The 27776-nt window shown below is 48.9% G+C and overlaps 2 protein-coding genes across 2 annotated transcripts; one reads left to right on the forward strand and one right to left on the reverse strand.

Annotated features, from left to right (window-relative positions):
- The first annotated feature begins 2232 nt into the window (after positions 1–2232).
- NFILZ (NFIL3 like basic leucine zipper) lies at positions 2233–3522 on the forward strand. The gene is made up of 2 exons (XM_065933264.1): positions 2233–2322; positions 2650–3522. Exon 2 carries the CDS (start codon positions 2665–2667, stop codon positions 3520–3522), a length of 858 nt encoding a protein of 285 aa, XP_065789336.1. The 5' UTR covers positions 2233–2322; positions 2650–2664.
- Positions 3523–25890: 22368 nt separating this feature from the next.
- Positions 25891–27141, reverse strand: ACTL9 (actin like 9). The gene has a single exon (XM_065933272.1). The coding sequence runs from the start codon at positions 27139–27141 to the stop codon at positions 25891–25893; it is 1251 nt and encodes a 416-aa protein (XP_065789344.1).
- Positions 27142–27776: the final 635 nt, after the last annotated feature.

Here is a 27776-nt window from a genome sequence, read left to right on the forward strand (position 1 = left end):
GTGAACTGGTTATACTTATGTGTGTGTATGTTACTGCAGCCGTGTCCTACTCTTTGTGACCTTGTGGACTGTAGCCCTCCAGGCTCCTCTGTCTATGGGATTCTCCAGGCAAGAATACTGGAGTGGGTTGCCAAGCCACTCCCAGGGACGGAAAATACATCTCTTATGTCTCCTGCGTTGGCAGACAGGGTCTTTACCACTGGCATCACTTGGGAAGCCTTATACACTGGATATATACCCAAAAGAATTGAAAGCAGGGTCTCCTTTTAAGAATTTCCTTCCTTTTAAAGGCTGGACAATATTCTGCAGTTTGGATGAACTGCCTATCCATTCATCTGTTGATGGACACTTGGGTTACTTCCACTGTTTGGCTATTATGAATAACGCTGTTACAAACATGGGTGTACAAATGTTTCTTTGAGACCCTGCTTTCAATTCTTTTAGGTATATATCCAGTGGGCTTCCCAGGTGGTGCTAGTGGTAAAGAACCCACCTGCCAATGTAGGAGATGTAAGAGATGAGGGTGGTTCGATACCTGGGATTGGGAAGATCCCCTGGAGAAGGGTATGGCAACCCACTTCAGTATTCTTGCCTGGAGAATCCCATGGACTGAGGAGCCTGGCAGGCTACAGTTCATGGGGTCACAAGAAGTCAGACACGACTGAAATGACTTAGCAGGTATAACCAGAAGTGGAATTGCTGGATCATGTGGTAATTCTATTTTTAATTTTTTTTTTTTGAGGAGTCATCATACTGTTTTCCACCATGGCTATACCATTTTACATTCCCACAAGCAGTTCATAAAAGTTCCCGTTTCTCCACATCCTGGCCAACCCTTGCTACTTTCTGCTGTTTTGATAGTAGTCATCTGAGGAGGTGTGAGGTGGTATCTCATTGTGGTTTTGATTTTCATTTCCCTAATGATTAGTGATACTGAGTATCTTTTCATGTGCCTTTTGGCCATTTATATAGCTTCTTTGGAGAAATGTCTACTCAAGTCCTTTGTTCATTTTTGAATCGAGTTGTTTGGTGTTTGTTGTTGTTGAGTTTTAAGAGTTTCCTATATATTCTGGATACAAATACCTATGTAATCTGCAAATTATATCAGCTTTATGATTTGCAAATATATTCTCCTATTCTGTGGGTAGCCTTTTTATTCTGCGGATGGTGTCCTTTGTTTTGCAAAATTTAAACATTCGTGAGGTCCAGTTTGTCTATTTTTTGTTTTTCCTGTAGGCACAATATTACTTTAAAAATAAAGCTAACAGTGAATGAATTGACAGGTGGATGAGTGAGTGGGCAGGAAATAGAGGATTGTACAGTCAAATGGGGGATGGATGGGTGTCCTTCACTATCTCCAGGAGTTTGCTCAAATTCATATCCATGAAGATGGAATTCATGTCCATGGTGTCAGTGATGCTATCTAACCATCTCATCCTCTACCACCTCCTTCTTCTTTTGCCTTCGATCTTTCCTAGCATAGGGTCTTTTTCAATGAATTGGCTCTTCTCATCAGGTGACCAAAGTATTGGAGCTCCAGCCTCAGTATCAGTCCTTCCAATGAATATTCAGGACTGATTTCCTTCAGGATTGACTGGTTTGATCTCCCTGCAGTCCAAGGGACTCTCATCTTCTCCAGCACCACAATTTGAAAGCATCAGTTCTTTGGCACTCAGTCTCCTTTATGGTCCAACTCTCACATCTGTACATGACTACTGGGAAAACCATAGCTCTGATTATACAGACTTTTGCTGGCAAAGTGATGTCTCTGCGTTTTAACACACTGTGAAGTTTTGTCCTAGCTTTCCTTCCAAGGAGCAAGCATTTTTTAATTTCATAACTGCAGTTACCATCCGCAGTGATTTTGGAGCCCAAGAAAATAAAAATCTGTCACTGTTTTCACTCCCTGCCCCCCACTTCTATTTGCCATGAGGTGATGGGACCGGGATGGATGGATAAATAGATGGTGGTTGGTGGATGAAGGGATGAATGGATGGAATAGGAGTTGGCTAGGTAGGTCGGTGAAGGGTGTATGACTGAGTGAGTGGGTGAATAGAAGACCTTATGAATATATATAAGCAGGGTGGATGGGCAGGTGGAAACCTCTGGCTGCAGATAGAGATCTTGGTGTACAACCTTAGCACTTTTCAGGTGAGTAGTGGCTTATCTTCTGACCCTACCTTGGCTCAGTTTAACTCCACGGACACACATTCTCTTTTTCTAGGTTTGGCTTTCCTCCTATGTCTCTCTGGGTCTCCAAGAATCCTACCCTGGAGCTCAGATTGAACTGAGCCCTCGGCTTGTGTGCTGACCTCCTCAGTGGTAAGAACTCCTGGGAAGGAGCCTCCGTCTTCCTGAGGATATGGGACCCAACCTACTCCCCCTGACTTCAGGGGCTTCCTTTTAAGCCTGAAATCTCTGCTCTCTGGCAGCCTCACCCACTTCTCCCTCAGACATCAAACCATCCCATCAGCTCCCCACTCTTTCTGTTAAACTCCTTTCTGCCTCCACCCAGCTCTCCAGCCCAATTTCCACTCTATCCTGGGCCCCTCCCCCGGGGGTGGTGGAGATACGGGATAAATTAGAGGAAGGAGTCATTCAGGGCAGGTTCCTGCTTCCAGTCCCAAGAATTCGTCTTTCCTCCCCCAGGGCTCCCAGGCGACCATGGATGTGGGTCTCTTGGTCCTCCCGGACGTACCCCAGGGTCACCGCAAAACTCTGCCGGGAGCGCGGGTCCGAGGTCCGGCAGTGCGCCGGCAGCGGGAGTTCATGCCGGAAGAGAAGAAGGACACGGTTTACTGGGAGAAGCGCCGGAAGAACAACGAGGCGGCCAAGAGATCCCGCGAGAAGCGCCGTCTCAATGACGCGGCCCTGGAGGGCCGGCTGGCCGCCCTGCTCGAGGAGAACGCTTTGCTCAGGGCTGAGCTGCGGGCGCTGAAGCATCGCTTTGGCCTCCTGCCCGCCACGGGTGGGACCCGGACCCTGCCTACTCTGCTATGGGACTCCCCCTGGCCTGGGGACCCCAGTCCTAGGGCTGATCAGACCCCGACTCTACCTGGCTCCCACGGCTGCCTCTTGAGACCGTGTTCCCTAGACGCCGGGGTTCCAGGATGCTGGCGCTGCCTAGTGGCTCACAGGTGGACTAGCCTGGCCACTGCCCCCAGGTCCTTCCAGGACCCTGCCTCCAAAAGAGTGGACATGGCCTTGCAGGCTGCCCTGCCAGCTGCGTTCTTCAGCTGTCACCTCCTGGATAGGCATGGGGGCCCCAGACCAGAGCTCAGGCCCTGCTGGGGGCTGTGGTCACCCATACCCACCGCGTGCCCGGCCTCAGGGTCCTCGGAGGTGTTGCTGACACCTGGTGTTGATCCCATGGGGTTGCCTCCCAGAGTGGCCTGCCCGGTCCCGGAGAACCATCCCCGGGAGGATCTGGCTCAGGCCTCCCTGCCCCACAAATTGCGAATCAAGTCCCGAGCTTCCAGCAGAGAACCTTGGGGCTGGGAGGGTGATGGGAGCCCCATCTGAAAGCTTCCCCTGGGCAAGGCCAGACCTGCAAAGGTGTAGTGGGGACTGATCATGGGTTTGTCTGGGAGTATGAGTGGCTTGGCTTTGACCCAGCTCCAAATACTGGGCAAGGCTGGGAGGAGAATCCACTTTTTAGTGTCCAGACCAGATTTTTAAGAGGCGAGTCTGTGGGACCTTGGGTCATACCATGATTCCTATTCTGCCTGAATTATGTTTTGGGTAGTCACTTTTTCTTCCTCTTTCCATTTATCCATCCATCCATCCATCCATCCATCCATCCATCCATCCATCCATCAATCCATCCACCCATCTATCTACTTGTCTACCCTCCCATCCATTTGCTGATCCTTGCGTGTGTCCATCTGTCCACTCATCCATCCACCCGTCTATGCATTTGTCCATCCATCCATCCACCCACCCATCCATCCTACCTTTCATTCATGCATCAATCTATCCATATACCCACCCACCCATTCATCTATCCACCCATCTATGCATTTGTCCATCCATCTATCCATCCATCCATCTTCCTGTCTATTCATTCATCTAAACACTCAGCCATCTAATCACATCAACTCACCCACCCATCCTCCCTTTCTCCCTCCCTTCCTCCCATCTATCCATCCTTAGATCTATTGATCCATCCACCCAACCACTTTGCTCTGAATCTACACACCTATCCATTCATCCATTCATCTACCTACCCAAATGTCTATCCATTCATCGATTCTTTTATACATTTAATCACTTGTTCATGTGCTCAGTTGATCATTCATTCATTCTCTCACTCATTTATTTATAATTCATAGTGCCCAGCTTAGTAACAAGCATGGGAACACCTTCCTGGCTTTGGGGTTCCTATTCTAGGGGGATGGTGGGTACTGGGAACAGACACACTGAGGGCCATACTGAAGGAGAAGGTAACATCTTAGGATGTCTGACCCCTCACTTCTTGCAGGGGCGGTTGTGTGTACTTACCACCTGGTGTGGATGTCAGACTTACCCAGTTCAGGTGGCTTCCTCTGTTCATTGAGTCACAGCCTGAGCCTCTGGAACAGACCCTCAGTGTCTAAGGGTGTGTATGTTAGTCTTCTCTCTCTCTTTGGCTACTTGTACCCTAGAAGACCTCTCAGCCCCAGTACACATCCAGGGCTTGGAGACTTACATCTCCCAAGAAGATCCTGAGGAGGCAGGAAGGAGGGCTGCCTGGAAGTGACAGCGCCAGCCTGTTCCCTTCTTAGCCAGAGCCCACTGTTAGAAAGGGGTAGACTGGGGGTGCAGAGAAGTTGGCTCTCAACACAAAGATGCCACATAGTTGTGGCTGATCATGCATAGAGGCCTTAAATGCAGGCTTGGCCCTAGAAATGTTAAAAAATGCTAACAAGCAGACAGAAGAAGGAAGTCAGGTCATAGCATACCACCTCTGGGAGATGTGGGTAGTTTGGAGCTTCCTCTTGGTGAGTCCACTCACCTGGTGTGTCTGAAGTGTCTGAGTCCAGCTCACTCACACCTCGTGTACTCAGGGGAATGGGGGTTGGCGGCCCTTGGATCATTCAAGTCCCTTTTAACCTTCCAGCTCCAGTTGGAAAAGCCCAGAGAAGGATCTGTCTAAAACAGGTCATAGAATTTCAACATCAGGAGGTGTTCCAAGAATCTAGTGATGAGTGGTTATCCAGTCTCTACCTGAATTCCTCTAGGGATGGAGAACTCACTCCCTTCAGACCCCATTACCATTCCTTCTCTAGAGCCAGAACCCACTGCTTGCAAACTTCTACCTCTGATCCTATTCTTACCCCAGGGGACCACTCAGACCTCCACCCCCACCCCTCCCTCTACTTGGAGGTGGCCTGTGGAGCCTCTGGTTCCTCTTCTCCAAAGTAGAGACCACCACACCTACCTCAGATGGTTTGAGAAGATTAAATCTCACTTACTGTGTGCATAGCACTTCATACACAAGTGTTTGACAGATGTTAACTCCTCTCTCTTCTTTTCCTTTTCAGAAAGCACTCATGCTCCCAACCCCAGAGTAGGGCTGTCTTAAGGGGAAATGTCCTCTCATTCTTCAAAATTGTTTCCCTTCACCCTAACCTGGCTCTTTACTATTTTTTTTTTGTCAATGCCATTTATATATGATGGCTGTTAGAACTGAATATGAATCATTTCTTCATTCATCAAATACATTTTTTTTTCAATAAATATTTTTTTGATCTACTGTGTGTCAAACAGGAACTGGATGAGGGAAGAAGTATTCCACACTGAAGTGTTTGCAAGTGGAAACTTGCACAAATGTCTAAACTGTTCACCCAAGACATGTCACTTACTCATTTGATGGGCTCTGGGTCCATAGGTGTGGCCTCTACCCTCTGACAGCCAGTGGGCAGCTGCGGCCTTCCGTGTGGCTGCCTGGGAGTTGCTGCTGTAGGAACTATCCAGTGCCATGTTCCACCCTGGGGCATCCATGGGCCCCTTGGGTCATGTCTGCAACAACGGGATCGAATTGAGGACCAGATTTTAGGACACTGTGCAGCCACATGTTATGTTTCCTCTTCCACCCATCCTTGTAGGCTGGGGAGATGTCTTCAGCTATCAATGCATGACATTCCCTTCCTGCTTCGGGTGTGCCTGGCTCATATTGAATGTGCAGCAGATATTGAATGAAAGTTTCTGCCCACCTGATTGGTGAATGCTGGGGGCAGAGATAAAATGAGTTGAAGATGTTGATGAGGCTGCATTTCTCTGCTTTGTCTGCAAGGGTTAACAGACACATCTTGACGGAACACTGTGCCACCTGGATCCTTGACACTCAAGTCATGATCCATGAGCCAGCATCATCAGGATCACTGGGAGCTTGTTAGAAATGCGGAGTCCCAGGCTCCTCCCTGAACTGCTGAGTCAGAAGCTGTGTTTTAACAAGATTCCCAGGAGACCCGTATGCACATTGAAGTTTGAGAAGCAGTGACCCAGAGCAGAGGTTGGCAAACTTCCTGTACGAAGCAGTCACAGAGTGAATATTTTTGACTTTGTGGGATGGCTGCTGTTGCATCTACTCCATCTTTTCATTGTAGCATGAAAGCAGCCATAGACAGTATGTAAATAAGTGGACATAGCTGTGTTCCAATAAAAGTTTATTTCCCTAAACAGGTGTAGCCAGAAGTGGCCCAAGGGCCATAGTTTATTGTTGGTATATACCCAGGAGAGAAATTGCAGACCTGCATGGTGTTTGCCTTCAACCTTGACATTGTCAAAGTGTTCCATTGAGTGGTATTACCAATCTATACTCCTTTGCATGCAGAGGATGTCCATGTTGTGCCGACATATGATGATTTTTCTGAACTGTTTGGTTTTTGCCAATCTGGTGAGTGTAAAATGAATTTAACCTGCATTCATATGCTGAACATCTTTGCCAAAATCTGTTGGCCACTTGGGTTTCCTCTTCTATGAATTGCCTGTTCTGCTGGGATATTTACCTTTTTCTTGTTGACTTCTCAGAGCTCTTTATATATTCCAGATATACATCCTCTGTTACATGTGAACATCGCAGCGTTCTTGCCTGATTTGTCTTTTCATCTTTTTTCTGGCAAATTTTGTTGAAGACAAGTTCTATGTTGCCAAATGTATCCTTCTTTTCTATTGCAGTTGTACATCTCTCTCTTGTTTAAGAATCCTTCCATACCTCAAAGTCTTGAAGATAGTCTCCTAAATGTTCCCATAAATGCTTACAAGTTTTGCTAAATCCATCTCTTTGTGTATGTGTGTGTGTGTCATCTTGTGGTGGGTTGTGGTTTAGTCCCTAAGTCATGTCCGACTCTTGCAACCTCATGGACCGTAACCTTCCAGGCTTCTCTGTCTATGGGATTTTCCAGGCAAGAATACTGGAGTGGCTTGCCATCTCCTTCTCCAGGAGATCTTCCCGACCCAGGGATCCAACCCCGGGTCTCCTGCATTTCAGGCAGATTCTTTACCTCTGAGCCACCAGGAAAGCCCTTCATCCTCACAGAGAATGTAACTGATCTTGTTTCCCTTTCTGCTTTGGCCAGCAGGGGGCTTGGGGCTAAACTTACAGCTCAGTCATCATAACTGTTCATTCATTCATTCACTTAGAAAATTCCTTTACTCATTTAGGAAATATTTATTGATTGGATACCATGTTCCAGGCGCTGAGGAAAGAGCAATGAACAATCTTGACTCTGTAGTGCCAGCAGCCTGGTGAGGGAGACATATAAAAGAAATAAACAAGAAAAAATATATAGTAGGGTCAGTGGTGATAAATGTCATGGAGAACAAAGAGGTAAGGGAATTGGGAGAGGTAGCATTGGGTGAGTTATAAAAATTGAAATTGAGGGATCAGGAAAGGCCCTACTGAGAAGGTGACATTTGAACAGACACTTGAGGGAGCTATATATGTACTGGGGGAAGACCCCCTCCTTCGGTGAAAAGAACTGTCTGCGCCAAGGTCTGGAGATGGGACCATGCCGGGAGAGTTGGTGAAACATAGAGGAAGCTCATGTGGCTGAGGCTGTGATGGAGGGGGAGAGTGGGAGGAGGTGGGGACAGGGAGGTGATGGGGGGCAGGTCATGCAGGGCCTGTGGGTCGAGGTGAGGACTCTGGTTTCCTCTCTGAGTGAGGTGGGGGTGCCGGGGGAGTTTCTGAGTGTATTTCTGCTATAACTGTCCTTCTTTCCCACCCCACTCCATCCTGTGGTGTGTGAGACTGAGTGAAAATAAATAAAGCCACCATACAAGCACAGGAGAGCTGGCTGGCTCATCATCTTGAGAAAGGGGGAGACTGACCACAGCCTTGCTGTGACTCATCTTCCCACGGGTGGCCACAGGCTGCCCCCCCTGGCCCCCCGCCAAGTTGCTCATCTATCCCTGTTTCCAACACTCTCTGAGCTGTGAGGGGGTGAAGCAGGTAAAGCTGCTCCATGAGGAGGATTCATGGAAGGGAAATGCACGTGGTTTTCTTTTCTGCTTTGTAAAACTGCCTTCCACAAAAACCCGTTGAGGTCAAGTGTGAGGTGTGTGTGTGTGTTGGCGTGGGTGGAGGGGTGCAATGCCAGAAAGCTGAAGGACCTGCTGAGGCTGGGGAAAGGTCAGCAAGGTGGTGAGCAGGAATAGCTGAGGTGGAGGGGGCTCAAGGGTTGGAAGGGTTGGAGATAAGCTGAAGATAATTGGCTCCAGCTAGCAACAGTGGGAGGCTGGCTCTGCAAGACCAAAGGGTGGAGCAGGCAGAGGTTTACACCTACCCTCCAACGGCTGTGACCTCCCTGGAGTGTGTCACCCAGGACAAGTAGGCTCATCTCTTGGCTGCCTGTTCTGAGCTGCTCCCGGTGCACTGGATTTTGTTTCATCTTCTGCAAAAGGCTTCATTGTTATATCCTCATGAACAGAGAGAGAAACTGAGGCTTGGGGCAGTTATCTGTATGCTGCCTAACCTCAAACAGCCAGCAGCAAATGGGCCATTTTGCCCCCTCATCAGTACAGTGGTGTCATAGACAACTTTCTCCTCCTTGAAATCCTCAGGTCCCTGTCCTTTCTATTACTTCTCCCTATAATGCTTTACTTATCTTCAATCTTTAAATGACTTTCTCTTGGTTCAAACACTACTTTTTTGAAAAAAATTTTATTTATCTGTTTACTTAGGCTTGTCCATATCTTGGTTGCAGCATGTGGGATCTTTAGTTGGAGCATGCAAACTCTTAGTTGTGGCATGAGAGATCTAGTTCCCTGACTAGGGATTGAACCTCCACCCCCTGCACTGGGAGTGCAGCATCTCAGACGCTAGGGAAGTCTACTAGACCACCAGGGAAGTCCCAAACACTGCCCTCTTAGGAAGGACTATCCCTCAACACCCACTGTAAAATACACGATATTAATATTTATGTCAATCCTACACACAGTAAGTTTTCCATAAATATCTGTTGAATGTATAAGCAAGTTGGATAGGAACAGTTGATCCTCCTAGTAACAACTTTGATTGCAGCTAAATCCTGTGTTGGCAGTGAGAAATGGAATATTTTATGCCATATCAGTAAACAAGGATGCCACAGTTCATTAGTGATTGCAGCCCTCCAAGGCGAGCCAGTGAGCCCTAACAGCACTCAGGAAGGAGAAGAATACTGCAATCTAGCAGCCATCCCTGAGTTGGGAAGATCCCCTGGAGAAGCAAATTGCTACCCACTCCAATATTCTTGCCTGGAGAATTCCATGGACAGAGGAGCGTGGTGGGCTACAGCCCATGGGGTCTCAGAGAGTTGGACGTGACTGAGCAACTAACATGTTCAGCAGCCATCAGTGACTGCAGCCACTCCCTACAGTGAGCACCAAGGAAGCTCAAGACCTGAAAACAAAGGATATGGCCCCGGAGAGCTGAGATACATAAGAAAGGAATGATTTCAGTGACCCCAGGCTCTTGCATCTTCCCATACATAGAGACGTGCTAAATTCCTTAGCTTGGGGTATCTGGTTTTCCTTAATTAACAATCATCTTTTGATGTTCAGACCACTTACCTTTTATTGTAAAACTTTTAAATAACCTGTCTCCTCCCCTGCCTCCTCAGAGGAGCAGTTCTCTCAGGGTCATTTGAGATGCTGTCTCCTGGATTTAAAGTCTTAAAAATTTCCACTGAATAAAACATAACTCTCAACTTTTAGGTTGTGAATAGTTTTTAAGGTGACACCAGGTGGACTGCCTCCACCTGGACGATGAAGGCGATGTGGGGAAGGGGACCCCATCTGTTTTTTCCCCTGTGGGAGCCCAGTATCTGGGACAGGAACTCTCAAGCAGTAGGTACATGATTAAATACTGTTGTACTGAATCTGAGGATTGAACGGGAAGCTGAGGCTATGTTACCGGGCAGAGAGAGACAGGAAAGGACACCGTCACACGGGTCATTCATTCAGTCACTGACAACTTTCCAGAGAGGATGAAACCCATCCTTGTCCTTTAGAGCCTGTGGCTTTGAGGAGAAGGACCACCACTGAGAGAACTAGAAGGTCAAGATTATGTCAGATGCTGCTGAGGGTTGTGGGCCGAGGTGTCTGGGGACAGGGGAGGGCAGGGAAGGTCCCTTGGAGGAGGTGACATTTGATCTGAGATCTAGAAAGCATAAGTGTAAGAAGCCAGTCCCTGAAGGCCAACTGTTGTATGACTCCATTATATGAAATATTCAAAATAGACCAATCCACAGAGGCAGATAGTGGTTGATGGTTGTCAGAGGCTGGGGGGTGGGGAGGGGGGAGTCAGGAGTGATGACTTCTTGAGCAGGGGGTTTCCATTGGAGGTGATGAAAATGTTTTGGACTGAGATAGAGGTGGTGGTGAATGCATTAAATTCCTCAGAATCATTCACTTTAAAATGTTAATTTTTCTTGTTTTGTGAATTGCACCTCAAGTTAAAAAAAAATGCCATGGAGTCTGCCCTGCACAGAGGACTGGTGGTCGGTTGAGGGATGGAAAGGAAGAGATTGGCCAGAGAACTGGGTTCAACCTGCAGGGGGGTTGTGGAAGGAAGGACATGGTCCTGGGTCTGGTCCCAGGGAGATGGGGGCGGGGGCGATCTCCGGTGACCTTATCCAGCAGCAGTTCGAAACAGGGTTTTGGTTCCCGGCTGGAGACTGAAGTCAGGCCAGGGCAGTGAGAGCACTGAATCCAAACCACTAAACCACCAGGAACCACTGGCCAGTGACCAGGCCCCTGGCCCGTCAGCTGTGCAGAAATGAATTTCCACACCAAGACAGAAAGTAGTGAAACAAGCAAAGTGTTTATTAGGAGGAAAAAGGGTGCGTGTTGATAGACACACGGGTGGGCGTGGAGAGAAGAGTCGCACCCTGCTGGTAGTCTGCATCACTTTTATGGGGCATGTCTTCCGGGTTTCCTCTGGCCTCCCACCTTGCTTTTCCTGGCTCTGAGCCCGTATTGGGTGATCTCAGGGTCCTCCTGTGCGCCTGCGCATCTCTTAGCCAAGGTGGATTCCAGCAAAGCGGCCTATGAGTAGGCTGACATCACTCCATTTCTGACCTCCAAGGCGCCTTTCTGCACTTGTGTGATCAGGAAGGTCTCCTTGACTTCCAGAATGAGAAATCTGTGGTCTCCGTCTCTTATCTGGGCAAGGCTCAACTCTGCTCTAGCTTCTGCTATTTTGGAGTTTCTGTCTGTAGGGGACGAACTCCAGCTGCGCAGCTTGGGAGCTTATCTATCTTGGGTTCTGTGGTGTGCCTGGGTGACTGGGGGTGAAACGCCTGGGTCTACCTGAGTTGACTCGCTGAGCAGGTGCGCGCTCGCGTGTGCGTGCGTGCAAACACACACACACCCACCTACATACTCTGACCTGGGTGTGCATGTGTGACATGACATGCGTGTATACCTGTGTACCGCGGCCACTGTGGAGACATGAACCATACATGCACACACAGGCTAATGCCTAGTGTAAAGGGGGCCCCACAAGTCTCCTCATTATGTGGGGGGTGAGGTGGAGGGATGGAGGCGAGAGGAGGCCCTTTTCATAAGGCCTGAGCTGGGCCTCCCCACCCCCATCACTCCTCTCTCCAGCACCCACTCTCCCTGTGGTTGCGCAGGCCCCGGGGGGGCAGCCCCAGCGTCCCCTCCCCCCATCCTACTGTAAATTCTGAGAAATCCTGTCCGCGGTTTGGCGCGGCCCCTCCCCCGCCCTCTAGCAGGGCTGCCCTGGCCACTGTCTTCCTGTCTTGGGGCCTGGGTGGGGGGCTCTAAAGGGGGGTCAGGGGGAACGGCCGGGAGCCACGCCCTCCTAGCCCCGGGGTCCCAGGCCGAGAGGAGGCGGCTCTCTGGACTGCTTCCGGAACCTTGGCATCCCCTCCTGGGGGCCCTAGTCTTCTCTTCTGTAGAACGGAGATAATATCAGTTAGTCCCAACCTCAGAGGGACAGGTGGAGGCGGTGACTCGCACTGGGTGGTAAGCGCAGCAGTCTGGCAGGTAGGAAGGGCTAGAGGCTATTATTATCCACTTCCTGCCCCTAGCTCCGCCCCCTTCCCCGCCACCTCCGGCTTCCACACCGAAGCTTGGTGGTCCCCTACCCAGAATGTCTCCTGGCTCCCTGGTGAAACCTAGGAATCATTCAAATTTCAGATTCTCCGGAAATAAGCGCGAGCTGTGGGACCAGCCGGATCCGGGAGACAGGAAGCCCGGGTTCGAATCCCGGCTCTAACAAGGGCGCTCTGGCAGCCTGTTTTCCTCGTGCGCTCTGATGCTCTGTGGTTCTAAGCCTCCTTGATGAACAGTCTTGGTGGGCACCCTTACCCTGTACTCTCCTGCCTCAGGGTTACTCTTATCTTCTGATGCTAAGCCACCTTCCTGGGCTGTTCTTGCCACAAATAGTGGAACTCCTGGAGTTCCACTTGCTGGAGGTTTGGGGACCTCCAGAGACTTGCCTCTAATTCTCTTAGTTCTGCCCACTCGCCCTCCAAAATGCAGCTTAAATCTGTCCACTCTCCAGCTAGACCTACAGCTTGAGCATTTTCATGGTTTCCCTGAATCCACTTGGTTGTCCCAAGGGCGCCACGTCTCTGCTCTCAAGCCTTCTGTGGGGCCCTATTGCTCCTAGAAGAAAAAATCTGAAGTCTTCCCTGCAGCTGTCAATAAAAAAAAAAAACAAGTCTGGACTCAGTAAGTTAGTTAGTGTTAGTTGCTCAGTTGTGTCCAACTCTTTACGACCCAATGGACCATAGCCCACAATGTTCCTCTGTCCATGGGATTCTTCAGGCAAGAATACTGTTGTGGATTGCCATTTCCTTCTCTTGGGGATCTTTTCGAACCAGGGATTGAACCCGGGTCTCCTGCATTGCAGACAGATTCTTTACTGTCTGAGCCACCAGGAAAGCCCAGACTTAGTAAGGAGAGCCTTCATTCAAAAGGATTATGGCAAGGGGAGAGGAGAAAGATGATGCCCTGGGGAGAAGGCTCTGACTGTGGAGTCTGCAAGCCTCCCAAGAGTGAGGCCAGAGGGTGCTCTTTTCATGAAGACAATGAACAAGGCAGAGAGAACCAGCTGTAGGGAGGGTGTCAGGATGAAATACCAGATGAGAGGATGCTTTGCGCTGGGACCAGCCTGTTCTCAGTGGGCTGTCTGCTGGTGGTTAAGTTCAGGGACCTGAAGGAAGGAGAGGAGTTAATCAAAGTTTGGTTGGCAAGCATTTTGTTCTAGTTGGTCAGTGGGGACACCCAGTCTAGCTACACACTTAGGAGGCAAAGAATGGGAATTTGGAGGGTTGGCATCTGGTCTTGTTACAGGCACACAAGAAAATCTGTATTGGGATTATTCATAGAACCGATAGAGTGGATCAGTCTATCTATCTGTCTATCAATCATCTGTCTATCATCTATTTATCATCTTTCTATCAATTTACAGTTTCATCTGTCTCTCTTTATCTGCTATATATATCTCTATCTATCTGTCTATTTCTACACCGCTAGAACAGTTTCTCTGGTGGCTCGGAGGGTGAAGAATCTGCCTGCAACGTGGGAGGCCCATGTTTGATTCTTGGGTTGGGAAGATCCCCTGGAGAAGGGAATGGTAACCCACTCCAGTATTCTTGCTTGGAGAATTCCATGAACAGAGGAGCCTGGCAGGCTACAGTCCATGGGGCCACAGAGAGTTGGACACAACTGAGTGACTAACACTTTCACTTCACTTTTCATATAGCTATAAATATATAGATAATTATATAATATAAACATCTATAGATCTTAGAGATATCTAGAGATCTGTCTAAATCTTAATATAGACATCTATATATACCTATACATTCTAGCCAGGCTCCTCTGTTCATGGGAATTCCCAGGCAAGAATACTGGATTGGGTTGCCATTTCCTTCTCCAGAGGATCTTCCTGACCCAGGAATCAAACTCAAGTCTCCTGCATTGCTGACATCTCCTGCATTGCAGGCAGATACTTTCCTGATGGAGCCCCCAGGGAAGCCCATATCCTTAATATATCCATATATTACATATCAGGCTTCCCTGAGGGCTCACAGTAAAGAATCTGCCTGCTGTGTGGGAGATCCAGGTTCAATCCTTGGGTCGAGAAGATCCCATGGAGAAGGGAATGGCTACCCACTCCAGTATTCTTGCCTGAAAAATCCCAGGGACAAAGGAGCCTGGTGGGTTAAAGTTCATGGGGTTGGAAAGAGTCAGACATGACTGAGTGACTAACACTTTCACTTTCACTTCATACTACATATATATGTCTGTATCTATTTAGGTATCTATCCACTTTGATAAAATATCTGTCTATAGATCTACCTATAGCTCTGGCTATATGTCTGTAGCCTGGAATATCTATTTATTATAAGGAGTTGGCTTGGGTGATTATGGAGATGAGCACATCTCAAGATCTACAGGCTCAAACTGAGATCAACAGGAGGAAGGGAGGTTTCGGATCAGGTCTCAAGGCCAGAAAACAGATGGTCTTTCAGGCAGGTGGAATTCTGTCTTAGTAGGAGGACCATCAGCTTTCTGGTCTTGTCAGCCTTCAACTGATTGGACAAGTCCCACCCTCACCAGGAAGGGCAATCTGCTTTACCCAGTCTACAGATTTAAATGTTAGTTCATGCACAAACACCCTCCCAGATGCACCCACAATAATGTTTGACCAAATATCTGGGCCCTGTGGCCCAGTCAAGTTGAGACATAAAATTAACCATCAGAGCATGTTATCTGTTGGGACTCCTCCAAGTCATATGGGAGGGTGGTTCCTTAGAGTAACCATGAAAGGTGGAACATGAGAAGTTGGGGAGGGGATTCTTAATCTTCAGCATTTCCCAAGATCACAAAGCTTTGGTAACATTTATTTTTTTAAAAATATTTTACATGTTTTGGAGTATGTTCTATTCCACATACAGCCAAGTATGTTTTTTAAGATTAATTATTTGTATTGCAGTATTGTTGACTTACAATGTGTGAATATTGTTTTAAAACATGTTTTTAATTTAACTTTGACTGTACTGAGTCTTTGTTGTGGTGCCTGGGCTTCTCTCTAGTTCTCTCCCACTGTGTGGGCTTACTTGCCCTGCAGCATGTGGGATCTTCGTTCCTTGACCAGGGGTCGAACCCATGTCCCCTGCGTTGGAAGGAAGATTGTCAACCACTGTACTGTCAGAGCAGTTTAATATTGTTAATATTGAAGCCTCAGTCAAGTTTAATATTGTTGTGCTTCATAAGGGCCTGCATGACCTGCCCTCACCCCTCCCTTACTCCCTCCCACCCACTCCACTGTGATCTCCAAACCCATCAAGCTGGTCCTTGTGGGTCCCTCAGTCTGGAATGCTCTTCCCTCATCTTCTTGGTTCTTCTCCTATCACCCATCCCATCACCCTGTTTAATTTCCTTTTTTTCTTATTTATTTATATGTATTTAGTTGGTTGTGGCGAGTCTTTGCTGCAGCATGTGGGATCTAGTTTCCTGACCAGGGATTGAACCTGGGCCCCCTGCATTGATAGTGAGGAGTCTTAACTGCTGGCCCACCAGGGAGGTCCTACATCACCTTGTTTAATTTTCTTCAGGGCATTTTCTACCATGCGTCTTATTTCTTTCCATGTTTATTATCTGTTCCTTCTACTGGGCAGAAAGCTCTCAAACTGTTAAGTAAGTGTTGGCTGAAGACCTACTATGTATCGGTGTCCAGACCTCCCAGAAGCCACAGTTCACTGGGGGAGGCTGAAGTGAGTTGTGTCACCTGTGCAGACAGACATAATGTATAATCCTGATACATGTTAGACTGGGCTGAAGCCTGGTGCTTGGTGGACCTGACCTGCCTGGGTGGTCACAAAGGACTTCCCAGAGCTGAGATCTGAAGCAGGGGCATAGCATTAACTTGGGAAAGACAGGAGAAAATAAAGTGCTCTGGATGGAGGGAACATCTTGTGCAAAGGTCCTGGGGTGGAGGGAAAGTCCCCCTGACCTTGAACCCTGTCACCTGGCCCAGTACCCCCCCACCTCCCCATCCCCACCTGGCAGCCGTGTCTGTCCATGCAAAGTTTCAAGAGACCCCAGGTAATTGGGGTGAGAATACATGTGTGATTGTGTGAACAGTCCTGCTAAAACCAGAATTTAATTACACTGTGCTTGGATGGGGTGGGTGTTGGCTGTGTCCCTCTAATCCTGGGACAGTGAGCTGAACGGGGGCCAAGAAGCAGCTGCAGGTGTCCCACCGTGGGTAGGGGCGGTGGTGTCGATGATTTCCTGGTTTCCATGGAAATCACATCCTGTGGCCAGCGTCTCCAAGCAGCCTGATCTTCCAGTCTCTCCTTCTTGGGCCAGCCTCATGCAAACTGTCTCAGTGCCTCACCGCCTCCCCTGTCTTCATCCACACAGCTGAGATTAGGGTGAGGTGAGTGAGGCGTTCTGCCTGACAGCTCAGTAGTCAAAGTGAATAAACCTTGAAATGCTTTTACATATAACACTGTGTAAATTTAAGGTGTACCACATGGTAATTGGACATATTGCTATATTGTAACGTGATAGGCATTGTAGTAATATGTATACCTCTATCATTATTACTGGGGCTTCCCAGTTAGCACTAGTGGTAAAGAACCTGTCTGCCAATGCAGGAGACTTAAGAGATGCAGGTTTGATCCCTGGGTGGGGAAGAGTCCCTGGAGGACGATATGGCAACCCACTCCAATATACTTGCCTGGAGAATTCCACGGACAGAGGAGCTTGGTGGGCTACAATCCATGGGGTCCAAAGAGTTGGACACGACTGAAGTGACTTAGCACGAACACACATCACTACCATTATCACCTCTGTTCCATTATTATCATTTCTCTTTAGTGATTAGAATAATAAAGTTCCAGTCTCAGCAAATTTAATGATTACAGTATTGTTGTCTATATGCTCTAGACTGTGCATTAAATCTCTAGAGCTTATCAAGTAAATAATATTTCAGTGCAATGTTTTTTGTTGTTTGTTTTGGGTTTTTTTTGGTCACATCATGTGGCAGGTGGGATCTTAGTTCTTTGACCAGGGATTGAACCCACTCCCCCTGCAGTGAAAGCAGGGTCCTAACTGTCAGGGAAGTCCCAGTGCAATGATTTTAATTAAGAGTGTTTTCTGTACCATACTATTCACCCTTTAGAAGTGTATAGTTCGGAGGCTGTTAGTATATTCATGAGGTTGTACAGCCATCACCCCTGTCTCCTGCAGAATTGTTTCATCATCCCAGAAAGAAACCCCATAGACATCACTCTGTATCCCTCGCTACCCTCAGCTCCTGGCATCAATGCATGTAAAAAAATCAACATTAATGCAAAAAATTCCATGATAGACCAGGTGTCAAATTTTAAGATGCGATTTTTCAGTTGTTCAGACTGTTGTTCAGTCAGTACGTTGGGTCTGACTCTTTGCAACCCCATGAACTTTAGCCTGCCAGGCTCCTCTCTCTGTGGGATTATCCTGGCAAGAAGAGTGAAGTGGGTTGCCATTTCCTCCTCTAGTGGATCTTCCAGACCCGGGGATCAAATCCAGGTGTCCTGTGGCTCCTTCTCTGGCCCGTGAAATGCTGAGTCACTTTAGTCGTGTCTGACTCTTTGGAACTCAGGGACTGGAGCCCGCCAGTCTCCTCTGTCCATGGGATTCTCCAGGCAAGAGTACTATAGTTGGTTGCCATACCCTCCTCCAGGGGATCTTCCTGACCCGGAGATCGAACCTGCATCTCTTATGTCTCCTGCATTGGCAGGTGGGTTCTCTACCACTGAGCCACCTGAGCAGCCTGATATTATCCTCAAAGGAATGAAAAGTGGTTTGGGGATATGTGCACAGACATACATAGACTGTTTATGTTTAGATCTAGTAGATACATACTGGTTCTGAGGCATTAAACTTTTATACAGGGAAATTAAAAAATGTCTAAAAAAGATTGCTCCTTAACGTGTAATAATGAAATAAAGTTTGAGCACCTCTGATCTAGTAGCAGCCACTACTCAGATTTTTTTCTGAGAACTTCCAGAGATATTCTAGGCATTTTCAAGCAAATACCTACATTTCCATTTATTCATTTTTTAAAAAAAGATTGATTGATTGATTGATGGCCACGCTGGGTCTTTGTTCTGCACACGGCCTTCCTCTAGTTGCGGCGAGTGGGGGCTCCTCTTCATTGGGGTGTGCAGGCTTCTCGTGGCAATCGCTGCTCTTGTATGGCGCAGGCTCTTGGTGCTCGGGCATCAGTAGTTGCGGCTCATGGAGGCATGTGGGAATCTTCCTGGACCCGGGATTGAACCTGTGACCCCTGCACCGGCAGGTGGATTCTTAACTACTGGACCACCAGGAAAGCCCCTTCTTTACTGATTTATTTTTCTAGCATAAATGGTCACAAACCATCCTGCAGCCTTCTTTTTTTTTTTCCACTTAGAGTATATCTTGGTGAACACTCCATGTCAGGGAACAGTGCTTGCTGGTCCCTTTCTTAGACTACTGTAGTATTCCTCCATGTTTGAAAGAAATTTATGTTCTCATGGATGTGTTCTCATGGATGCTCACATAATGTTGGCAACACATGATGTTGTTTCCAATGGTTTGCCACAATAAAGTGCTGCAGTGTATGATGGACAAGTGCATTTGCATCATTTCACATACAAGTGATTCTATCTGAAGGAGAAATTCCTAGAAACGTGATAACTGGCTTGGAAGGTGTGTGCATTTGTCATTTAGGTAGATATTACCAGTTGTTCTGCATAGAGTCTGTACCAGTTTCCTTCTTCATCATCAGAATAAGAGTGCCAGTTTCCTCAGAATTTCACCAACAGGAGGTGTTATCAAACCCCTTGATCTTTGCCAGTCTGATGGGTTAAGCATTGTATTGTGGTGTAGTTTTAATGTTCACTTCCCTTATGAAGTTGAGAATCTTCTCTTGTGACTGAGAACCATTTGTTTCTCTTCCTCTGTGAACTCAAAGTTCATATTCTTTGTTAACATTTTTGTGGACTGTTGTAATATTTTTCTTATTGTTTCTAAGAGTTCTTTATATATTAAGAACATTATCCCTTTGTGTTATGTCCCTTTGTTTATTGTTTGTCATTTGCCTTTTAAGATTTTATTATTTTTGAATTGTCCTTTGTCTTAACATTGTTCAGGGTGATTTTTACCAGATTTTTTTTTTTTGATGTTTACATGAGATAACTGTTTTAGTTATTCCTTTTATGGCATTGGAGCTTTGTGTTATACTGATAAGGGGGGCCTTCCTTTGATAAGATAGGAAGTGGAAAAGAGCATTCTGAGTAGAGGGAATGGCAGGTGCAAAGATCCTGAGGTATGTAAGTCAGGGTTCTCCAGAGAAGCAGAACCAATAGGATGTGTGCGTAGAGACGGAGCATCATTTTAAGGAATTGACCCATGTGGTTGTTCAGTTCAGTTGCTCAGCCATGTCTGACTCTTTGTGACCCCATGAACCATAGCACACCAGGCCTCCCTGTCCATCACAAACTCCCAGAGTTTACTCAAACTCATGTCCATCAAGTTGGTGATGCCATCCAACCATCTCATCCTCTGTCATCCCCTTCTCCTCTGCCCACCGTCCCTTTCAGCATCAGGGTCTTTTCCACTGAGTCAACTCTTCGCATCAGGTGGCCAAAGTATTGGAGTTTCAGCTTCAACATCAGTTCTTCCAGTGAACACCCAGGAATGATCTCCTTTAGGATGGACTGGTTCGATCTCCTTGCAGTCCAAGGGACTCTCAAGAGTCTTCTCCAACACCACAGTTCAAAAGCATCAATTTTTCAGTGCTCAGCTTTCCTCACAGGCCAACTCTCACATCCATACATGACCACTGGAAAAACCATAGCCTTGACTAGACAGACCTTTGTTGGCAAAGTGATGTCTCTGCTTTTTAATATGCTATCTAGGTTGGTCATAACTTTCCTTCCGAGAGTAAGTGTCTTTTAATTTCATGGCTGCAATCACCATCTGCAGTGATTTTGGAGCCCAAAAAAGTAAAGTCTGACACTGCTTCCACTGTTTCCCCATCTATTTGCCATGAAGTGATGGGACCAGATGCCATGATCTTAGTTTTCTGAATGTTGAGCTTTAAGCCAACTTTTTCACTCTCCCCTTTCATCATGTGGTTGTGGAGGCCGACAAATCCAAAATCTGCATGATGGGCCAGCAGACTAATGACCCTGGAAGAGCTGCAATTTGATCTGAAGGCAGTCTGCTGAAGAATTCCTCCTTTCTTGGGGGCAGTCAGTCTTTGTTTCCTTAGACCTTCAACTGATTAGATGAGACTCACCCACATTATTGGGGGGGATAATCTGTTTTACTCAAAGTCCGCTGATTTAAATGATAATCTTATCTAAAAAAACAACCTTCACAGCAACATTTTGACTGGTCTTTGAAAACCTCTGGGCATCATGGCCTCGCCAAGTTGACATAAAATAAGCTATCACAAATCTACCCAATGTCAACCTGATACACACAAACTCCTTAAACCATACTTAATCTGCAAAAAAAGGCAGTAACAAGATGATACTTCCACCTAGATTGATAAAACTGTCCCGCAAATGACTGAAAACACGCTAACCCTTGCCTCAGAAGAGGAGATAAAGTCCTTGAGTGATGTTTATCCTTCTCTTTGATTTCCTAATTTAAAACTATGATGTAGGGGCTTCCCTGGTGGCTCATTGGTAAAGGATTCACCAGCCAAGACAGGAGACATAGGTTCAATCCCTGGTTTGGAAATATCCCACATGACATGTAGAAAGTAAGCCCATGGACCACTACTACTGAGCCTGTGCTCTGGAGCCTGGAAGCTGCAATTACTGAAGCCCGCAGGCCCTGGAGCCCGTCTGCAGCGAGAGAAGCCGCCGCAATGAGAAGCCTGTATACCACCGCTAGAGCAGCCCCTGCTCTACACCACTGGAGAGAAGTTCGTGCGTAGCGACGAAGCCACAGCACAGCCAAAAATAAATGAATAAGTAAAAAATGCTACCATGTGAAATTAATGACACTTAAAACACTATGTTATAAAGTCAACACATCTACGTTGCATGATACGGAAATAAAAAAGGGAGGAAAACAAAGGTATTTGCTTGGTTTGTATACCCGTGTCCCCCACAGCTCCTGTATTGCAGTTGGATTCTTTGTCATCTGAGCCACCTGGGAAGCAATTATATGTGTAAATGTGTTCTATCCACACATATTCATACCAAAACAGGGGAGAAATTCTCATGACAATCATAGTCATTTCTTGTGTAACTCGTCATGTGGTTGTAGCTGATATTTATAGCTACCTTCCGAGCCACCCTTGGTACCGAATTTCTCTTAGTCACCTGGCGTTGCCGTAACAAAACACTTAACAGATTATGTGGCCTAAACCTCAGACCTTTATTTTCTCACAATTCCGGAGGCTAGGAATTCAAGATTGAGACGTTGGCAGGGCTGCTTTCTTCTGAGGCCTCTCCTTGGCTTATAAGACGGCTGTCTTCTCGTGTCCTCACAGGCTCATTTCTCCAAGTGGTATAATAATTTCTCCCTCTTTTTAAGGACTCTAGCCATATTGGACTAAGGCCCACCCTAATGGCTTTATCTTAATTATATCTTTAAAGGTCATATCTCCAAACACAGTCATATTCTGGGGTGCTGGGGTTAGGTCCAACATATGACTTTGCCGGGGGCGGGGGCGGTGTCACATTGCAGGCCACGAAAGTACCACCTTTGAAGAACAAAAATGTGACTGGTGTGGTAACGATGAAGATGTGCTCAGTCATGTATGACTCTTTGCAACCCCATGGACTGTAGCCCGCCAGGCTCCTCTGTCCATGGAATTCTCCAGGCAAGAATACTAGAGTGGGTTGCCTCCTCCAGGGGAGCATCCTGACCCAGGGATAGAACCCGTGTCTCTTGCATTGGCAGGCAGGTTCTTTACCACTAGTGCCAACTGGAAGCCCAGAAGGAGAAGTTGGTGGGAAAGAAAGCCAAGGAAAAGTTTGGAGAGGTTGGCAGAGGGTTCAGAGCTGTCGTGAGAACTTAGTTTTTTGTTTTCCACCAGAGTGTTTTAAGTTGCATTTTGCAAAATTCCTCTGCAAGGTCTTCTGGAAGGTGAGAGGGGTGAGCGAGGCACCAGTGAGAGGCTCCCCTGATCTTCCAAGTGAGCAATGAAGGGACCTGGGCTGGGGTGCGAAGGAAGGAAGTGGGTGGTTTTGAAGCCACAAGAAGGAAAGGACTGGAACTTTCCTGGTGGTCCAGTGGTTAGGAATCCACCCACTAATGCAGGGGGCAGGGGTTTGATCCCTGGTTGGGGAAGATCCCACATGCCTTGGAGCAACGAAGCCTGTGTGCTGCAACTACTGAGCCCTGCACTAGAGCCTGTGCTCCGTAGCAAGAGACGTCACTGTGGTGAGACGCCCATGTGCTGCAACCTGAGAGCAGCCTCAGCTCGCTGCAACTGGAGAAAGCCCACGCGGAGCAACGAAGACCCATAAATAAATAAATTACTTAAAAAAAAAAAAAGAAGGGAAGGATTTGTGGGACAGATATCAGCCAGTGGGAAACTGATGGACAGTGATCAACCCACCTTCTCTGGTAGGACCTTCCAAGGAGGGTTTGGTAGGCTGAGACTGCATTTGTTGTTCATTCACCACAGTGAAATTCTGCTTAGATTTGAGCAGAATGCCAGACATGTAGTGGGTGGCCACTGAATGTTTTTGGACTGGATGCATGAGTGACTTAAAACCAGAAGTGGGAAAATTTGATGATGTTGGGTTTGGGAGAGAGTAGGCTTCAGGGGTGCTCGTGCGCCTGAGGTGGAGGGAACTCAGAGTCTCTGTTGCCCTCAGTGCTCTGGATCGAGGGTGGCAAGCAGAGTGCAGAGGTTTACCTAAGACTCCTGGGAGGAATTGTGATTTCTAACAGATTTGAAGTAATGAGTTCCCCGTTCACAGGAGTATGCAAATGGGAGGGGCACATTTCCAGAGGGTTGTAGAGCAAATCTCTGTCCCAGGGAAGATTTGGAGCTGGGAGAAGCTTAGTCTGGTCTAAATCAAAGTCCTTTGGGTTTCCCAGCAGCCCAAGGGTCGTGGGGATTTCTGCATCATCACTTTCTGTGGTTTCTGAGACTCAGCCTGTCCCACACCCCTTCTCTCTCTGTGTGTGTGCCTGGCAGTGCTCTGATATTGTGGTGTGGGTGGATCTAAGGTGCCAGGTTTGCTGCAGTCATTGTGGTTCTAAATTCCGTGCAGCGCTCCCCAGCAGCCTTGTGTTTGGACGTGCTGCCCCCTGGTGGGAAGAATGAGCAGTTCCCCTCACCACTTCCTAACCTCTTGGGAGTTCCCCGGTGGTCAGGTGGCTAAGACTCTGCCTGTAGTCCCAAAGCAGAGGGCCACAGGTTCGATCCCTGGTCAGGGAATTAGGCCCCACACGCTGCAACTAAGACCAGGTGCAGCCAAATAAGTAAAAAAAAAATTTTTTTTAAGCTGTTAAAAAGAAAAGAAGTAGTGCTGGGCGGTGAGTCAGAGGGACACATCCAGTTTGCAAATAAAAATCCAAAACAAAGAGACTCATAGAAAGACTCAGGGAGAGACAAAGACAGGCAGTGATGCTCAGTAAGTAATGATTGGTTGAAGGAATGAATGAAGGATTGCTTGGAACCAAAGTAAACATGGACAAAGCTCTGGCAGCTCAGGCCTAATTCTGTTGATACACTGGGAGGGTGTGTCCAGGGGTCCTGATATTCACCAGGCTGGATGGCATAAAGGCAAAGGGTCTTGCCTCCAGCAGGGGCCCGGGTGTCTGAGGATGAGGGTGGCAGGGTGGAGTGAGGGAACTGGGGAGAATGTATGGCCCCTCCCCAGCAGCTGGGGTACGAGAGACCACCTAGGGTGTCCTCAGGTAGGCCCCTGGGAAAGTCCCTGGGATGGCATAATAGGAATGGGTTGAAAGAGGTTTGGCGAGATGGAGTTAATTTGGAATGAATTACTAGTGGAATGGAAGGAATGGGGAATGGACAGCCTAGGATGATAGGCCCCTGCAGACTTGTATGGGGGTGGCAGGAGGGAGCCAGGGTCCAGGGGGAGGCCCCCCTCCAAGCATCTGCCTCAGGGTTACATTGTCCTGGGAAGCTCTTGTGAATGTCAGTGGCCACTGGTATCTCAGTTAAAGGGATGGGACCTTGCGGGGGTGGTCCTGGGGGTGAGTTCTGGGGAGCCTGAGAACCCCAGGGTGGGTGTTCTGGGGCTCACCATGGGGCAGCTCTGGAAAAGTGTCTTTGGGGATGCAGTTGGAGAGTCAGAACACAGGGGTCAGCCTAGGGTGTTAGTGGGATCATCACAGGATGGTCCTGGAGACCGGAGTTTTTCTGGAATCATTCCAGGGGCTGAAGAATGGGGTCCGGAAGTACACTGGGAAACCATGTGGGAGGATTTCTGGGGGAGTTGCACAGCAAAGAGGAGGGCTGAGAGCAGAGGGCACCATCCTTGGGGGGGGATGGGGTGGTCTCAGAGCATGGTGTCCTTTGGGAGTACAGATGGGAGTGGGATGGTGGGAGCATCTGGATGGAAGAAGTTTGGGAAAACAGATCATGCAGATTGGGCAGAGGTGGATCTTAGGGGATGAGCTTTAAACATCCTTTAGTGAGTCACTGTAGGGAGAGACCCTGAGGGTCAGAATTGGGATCTTTGTAATGGGTGTGGGGGTTCAGCACTTGGGGGGATGTTCAGGATGTCAGGGTGTCAGAAAAAATTGGATAATGAGACTTAAGAGACCAATGAGAGGGTGAATTTGAGGTGTCCAGAACCAGATATGTCTTTGTGGGTGGGCCTGGGAAGCGGACCCCAATCTGAATGTTGTAGGAGACTAGGATCGTGGAAGCTGGGTTTGACAGAGTTAAGACATGATGGTATGTGTGTGTGCAGTGTGGATTGATTGTGGGGCAGGGGGGTTCTGGGAGTCAAAATTGGGGTGTCTCATGGGGCTTCCCTGGTGGCTGAGACCAGAATCTCAGCCTGCAATGCGGGAGACATGGGTTTGATCCCTGGGTCAGGAAGATCCCCTGGAGAAGGGAATGGTTATTCACTCCAGTATTCTTGCCCGGAGAATCCCACAGACAGAGAAGAGCCTGGAAAGATACAGTCCATAGGGTCGCAAAGAATTGGACACGACTGAACGATTAAAAACTTTCACTTTCATAGGAGGTGAGTGCAGGCAGGGCAGAACCAGAGACATCTTGGGAGGCAGACCACCCCGGGTAGGGGAAGGTGGGTCTGTGGGGTGGGAACCAGGTGCCTCGGGATGGGTCCAGCAGTGGACCTGGGCGAAGGCAGGACAGAACCAGCTTGGGTAGCAGAAACTTTACTGCTCAGGACTGCCTCCCCGCCACCCCACCTCGCCCACACCCACCCCCGCCCCGGGTCAGTAGCATTTGCGGTACACGATGTGGGGCCCCTGCTCCTCGTACTGCTCCCGCAGGACCCAGCAGGACTGGAAGGTGCGCAGGGAGGCCAGGATGGAGCCCCCGATCCACACGGAGAAATTCCTGCTGGGCTGGGCCATCACCATCACGTGTGCCTCTGGCGGCAGATTGCGGAGTAGTTCCGTTTGGAAGCGCGCCTGGAACCCGGTGAAGAGCGAAGAGCCCCCGCACAGGAGCACGTTCTGGGCCAAGTCGGTCCGCAGCTCCGCGGCCACCTTGCAGAGGCTCTGCTGGGCCATGGTGGGGACGCCCACGGGGGACAGCCCTGGGATCTCCGGGGGGCTGAAGAGCAACTCGGGGCACTGGAACAGCTCTTTGCCCAGCGTGACCGTCCGTCCGTCCGGCAGCTTCAGGGTCTGGCGGCATTCCAGCTCTGGCCGGGCCTGTTCCTTCGGGAAGTCCGGGGCCACGTAGCAGTATCTGTGCTTGATGTTCTCCACCGCGTCCAGGTCCTGCTGCCCCAGGGGTAGCCCGGAGCCGAGCAGCATCTCCGCCAGGAAGGCGGTCAGGTGGGTGCCCGCCAGGTCCAGGCGCTGTGTGGCGTGGGGCAGGTTGTAGCCTTGGAAGACGGGCACGGTGTAGGTGACTCCGTGGCCCGTGTCCACCACCAGCCCGCTGACCCGCCCGTGCGCGTAGACCGACAGTACGGACTGTGAAGCCACGTACATGGCCGGGGAGCTCAGCGACTCAAACACCACCTCCACCAGCTTCTCGCGGTTGGTGGGGGGGCTGAAGGGCGGGTCGGAGAACAGCAGCGGGTGGTCGCGGGTGGCCACGCGGAGGTCATGCTCCAGCAGGTGGCGCCAGATGAGCTCGGTCGCATCCCAGTCCACCACGATGCCGCTGTGCACGGGTTGCACCAGCGTCAGCTCCGGGCGTTTGCGGGCTGCTTCGCCGATGAAGGTTTCCATCGCCGGCTGCCCTGAGGGGGCCGGTTTCTGGGGCTGGCAGCCGACGATGGTGGCCACGGTATAGGTGGGCCGGGCCTGCCCGGCGAAGCCCACCTTACACGTGCCCGTGCCCATGTCGATGACCACCGCCCCGGTCTTTGGGGGCAGTCTGTCGCCCACCATGCTGGGGGGTTGCTGAGGGAGGGTGCTATTTGCCAGGGTTGAGGTGAGGTTCAGGCTAGGCTTGGGGATCTCCAGGGAGGCTTGGGGCTCCGAGCGGTTGCCTTGATTTGGATCCATGGCTGTGAGTAGTTGCCTGGGCTGCTTGGCAAAGCTGACTACTTTCCTCTGGGGCGTGGGTGGGGGTGGGGGTGGGAGTGGAGAGCCTGGGCCTGGGGCAGGCACAGGTGGAGAGAGGGAGGAGGGGCTGGGCGGGGGTCTGTGACATCATTCTGCTGCTCACAATGCAGAAGTGGGGGGTGGGGGTAGGGTGGACCCTTCCTTTCTGTGGAAAACCCCCAGAGTATTCATCTATTCTGAATTCTCCCCACCCTCACCCACCCACCCCAGTGCCAAATTTGGAGAATAGGCTAGAAGGCGTCCAAAGAGGGACCTCTGACCCAGCACCCTGATTCAGTAAGACCCAGGAATCCTTCTCTTGATGCCTTGTCTTGAAGTTATTATAGTGTGATCTCTAAGAGCTGGTCACAGTTCTCCTTAGAATATTAAAATATCAATCCTTAGAATATTAATCAGAAAGTGGTTGGTGATGGGGTGACTTTTTGATTTAAGTACTTTAAAATACATAGCTATTTATTTAGCTTTGTGGGGTCTTTTGTTGCAGCATGTGGGATCTAGTTCCCTGACCAGGGATTGAACCTGGGCCCTGGGCATTGGGAACTGGACCAATTCTTTAGCCACTGGACTACCAGGGA

Source organism: Muntiacus reevesi, chromosome 1 (assembly GCF_963930625.1).
Source record: "Muntiacus reevesi chromosome 1, mMunRee1.1, whole genome shotgun sequence".
Lineage (NCBI taxonomy): Eukaryota > Metazoa > Chordata > Mammalia > Artiodactyla > Cervidae > Muntiacus > Muntiacus reevesi.

Excerpts from the sequence above, each read along its gene's own strand:
- NFILZ (XM_065933264.1), top strand. The coding sequence starts at position 2,665 with ATGGATGTGGGTCTCTTGGTCCTCCCGGACGTACCCCAGGGTCACCGC.
- ACTL9 (XM_065933272.1), bottom strand. The coding sequence starts at position 27,141 with ATGGATCCAAATCAAGGCAACCGCTCGGAGCCCCAAGCCTCCCTGGAG.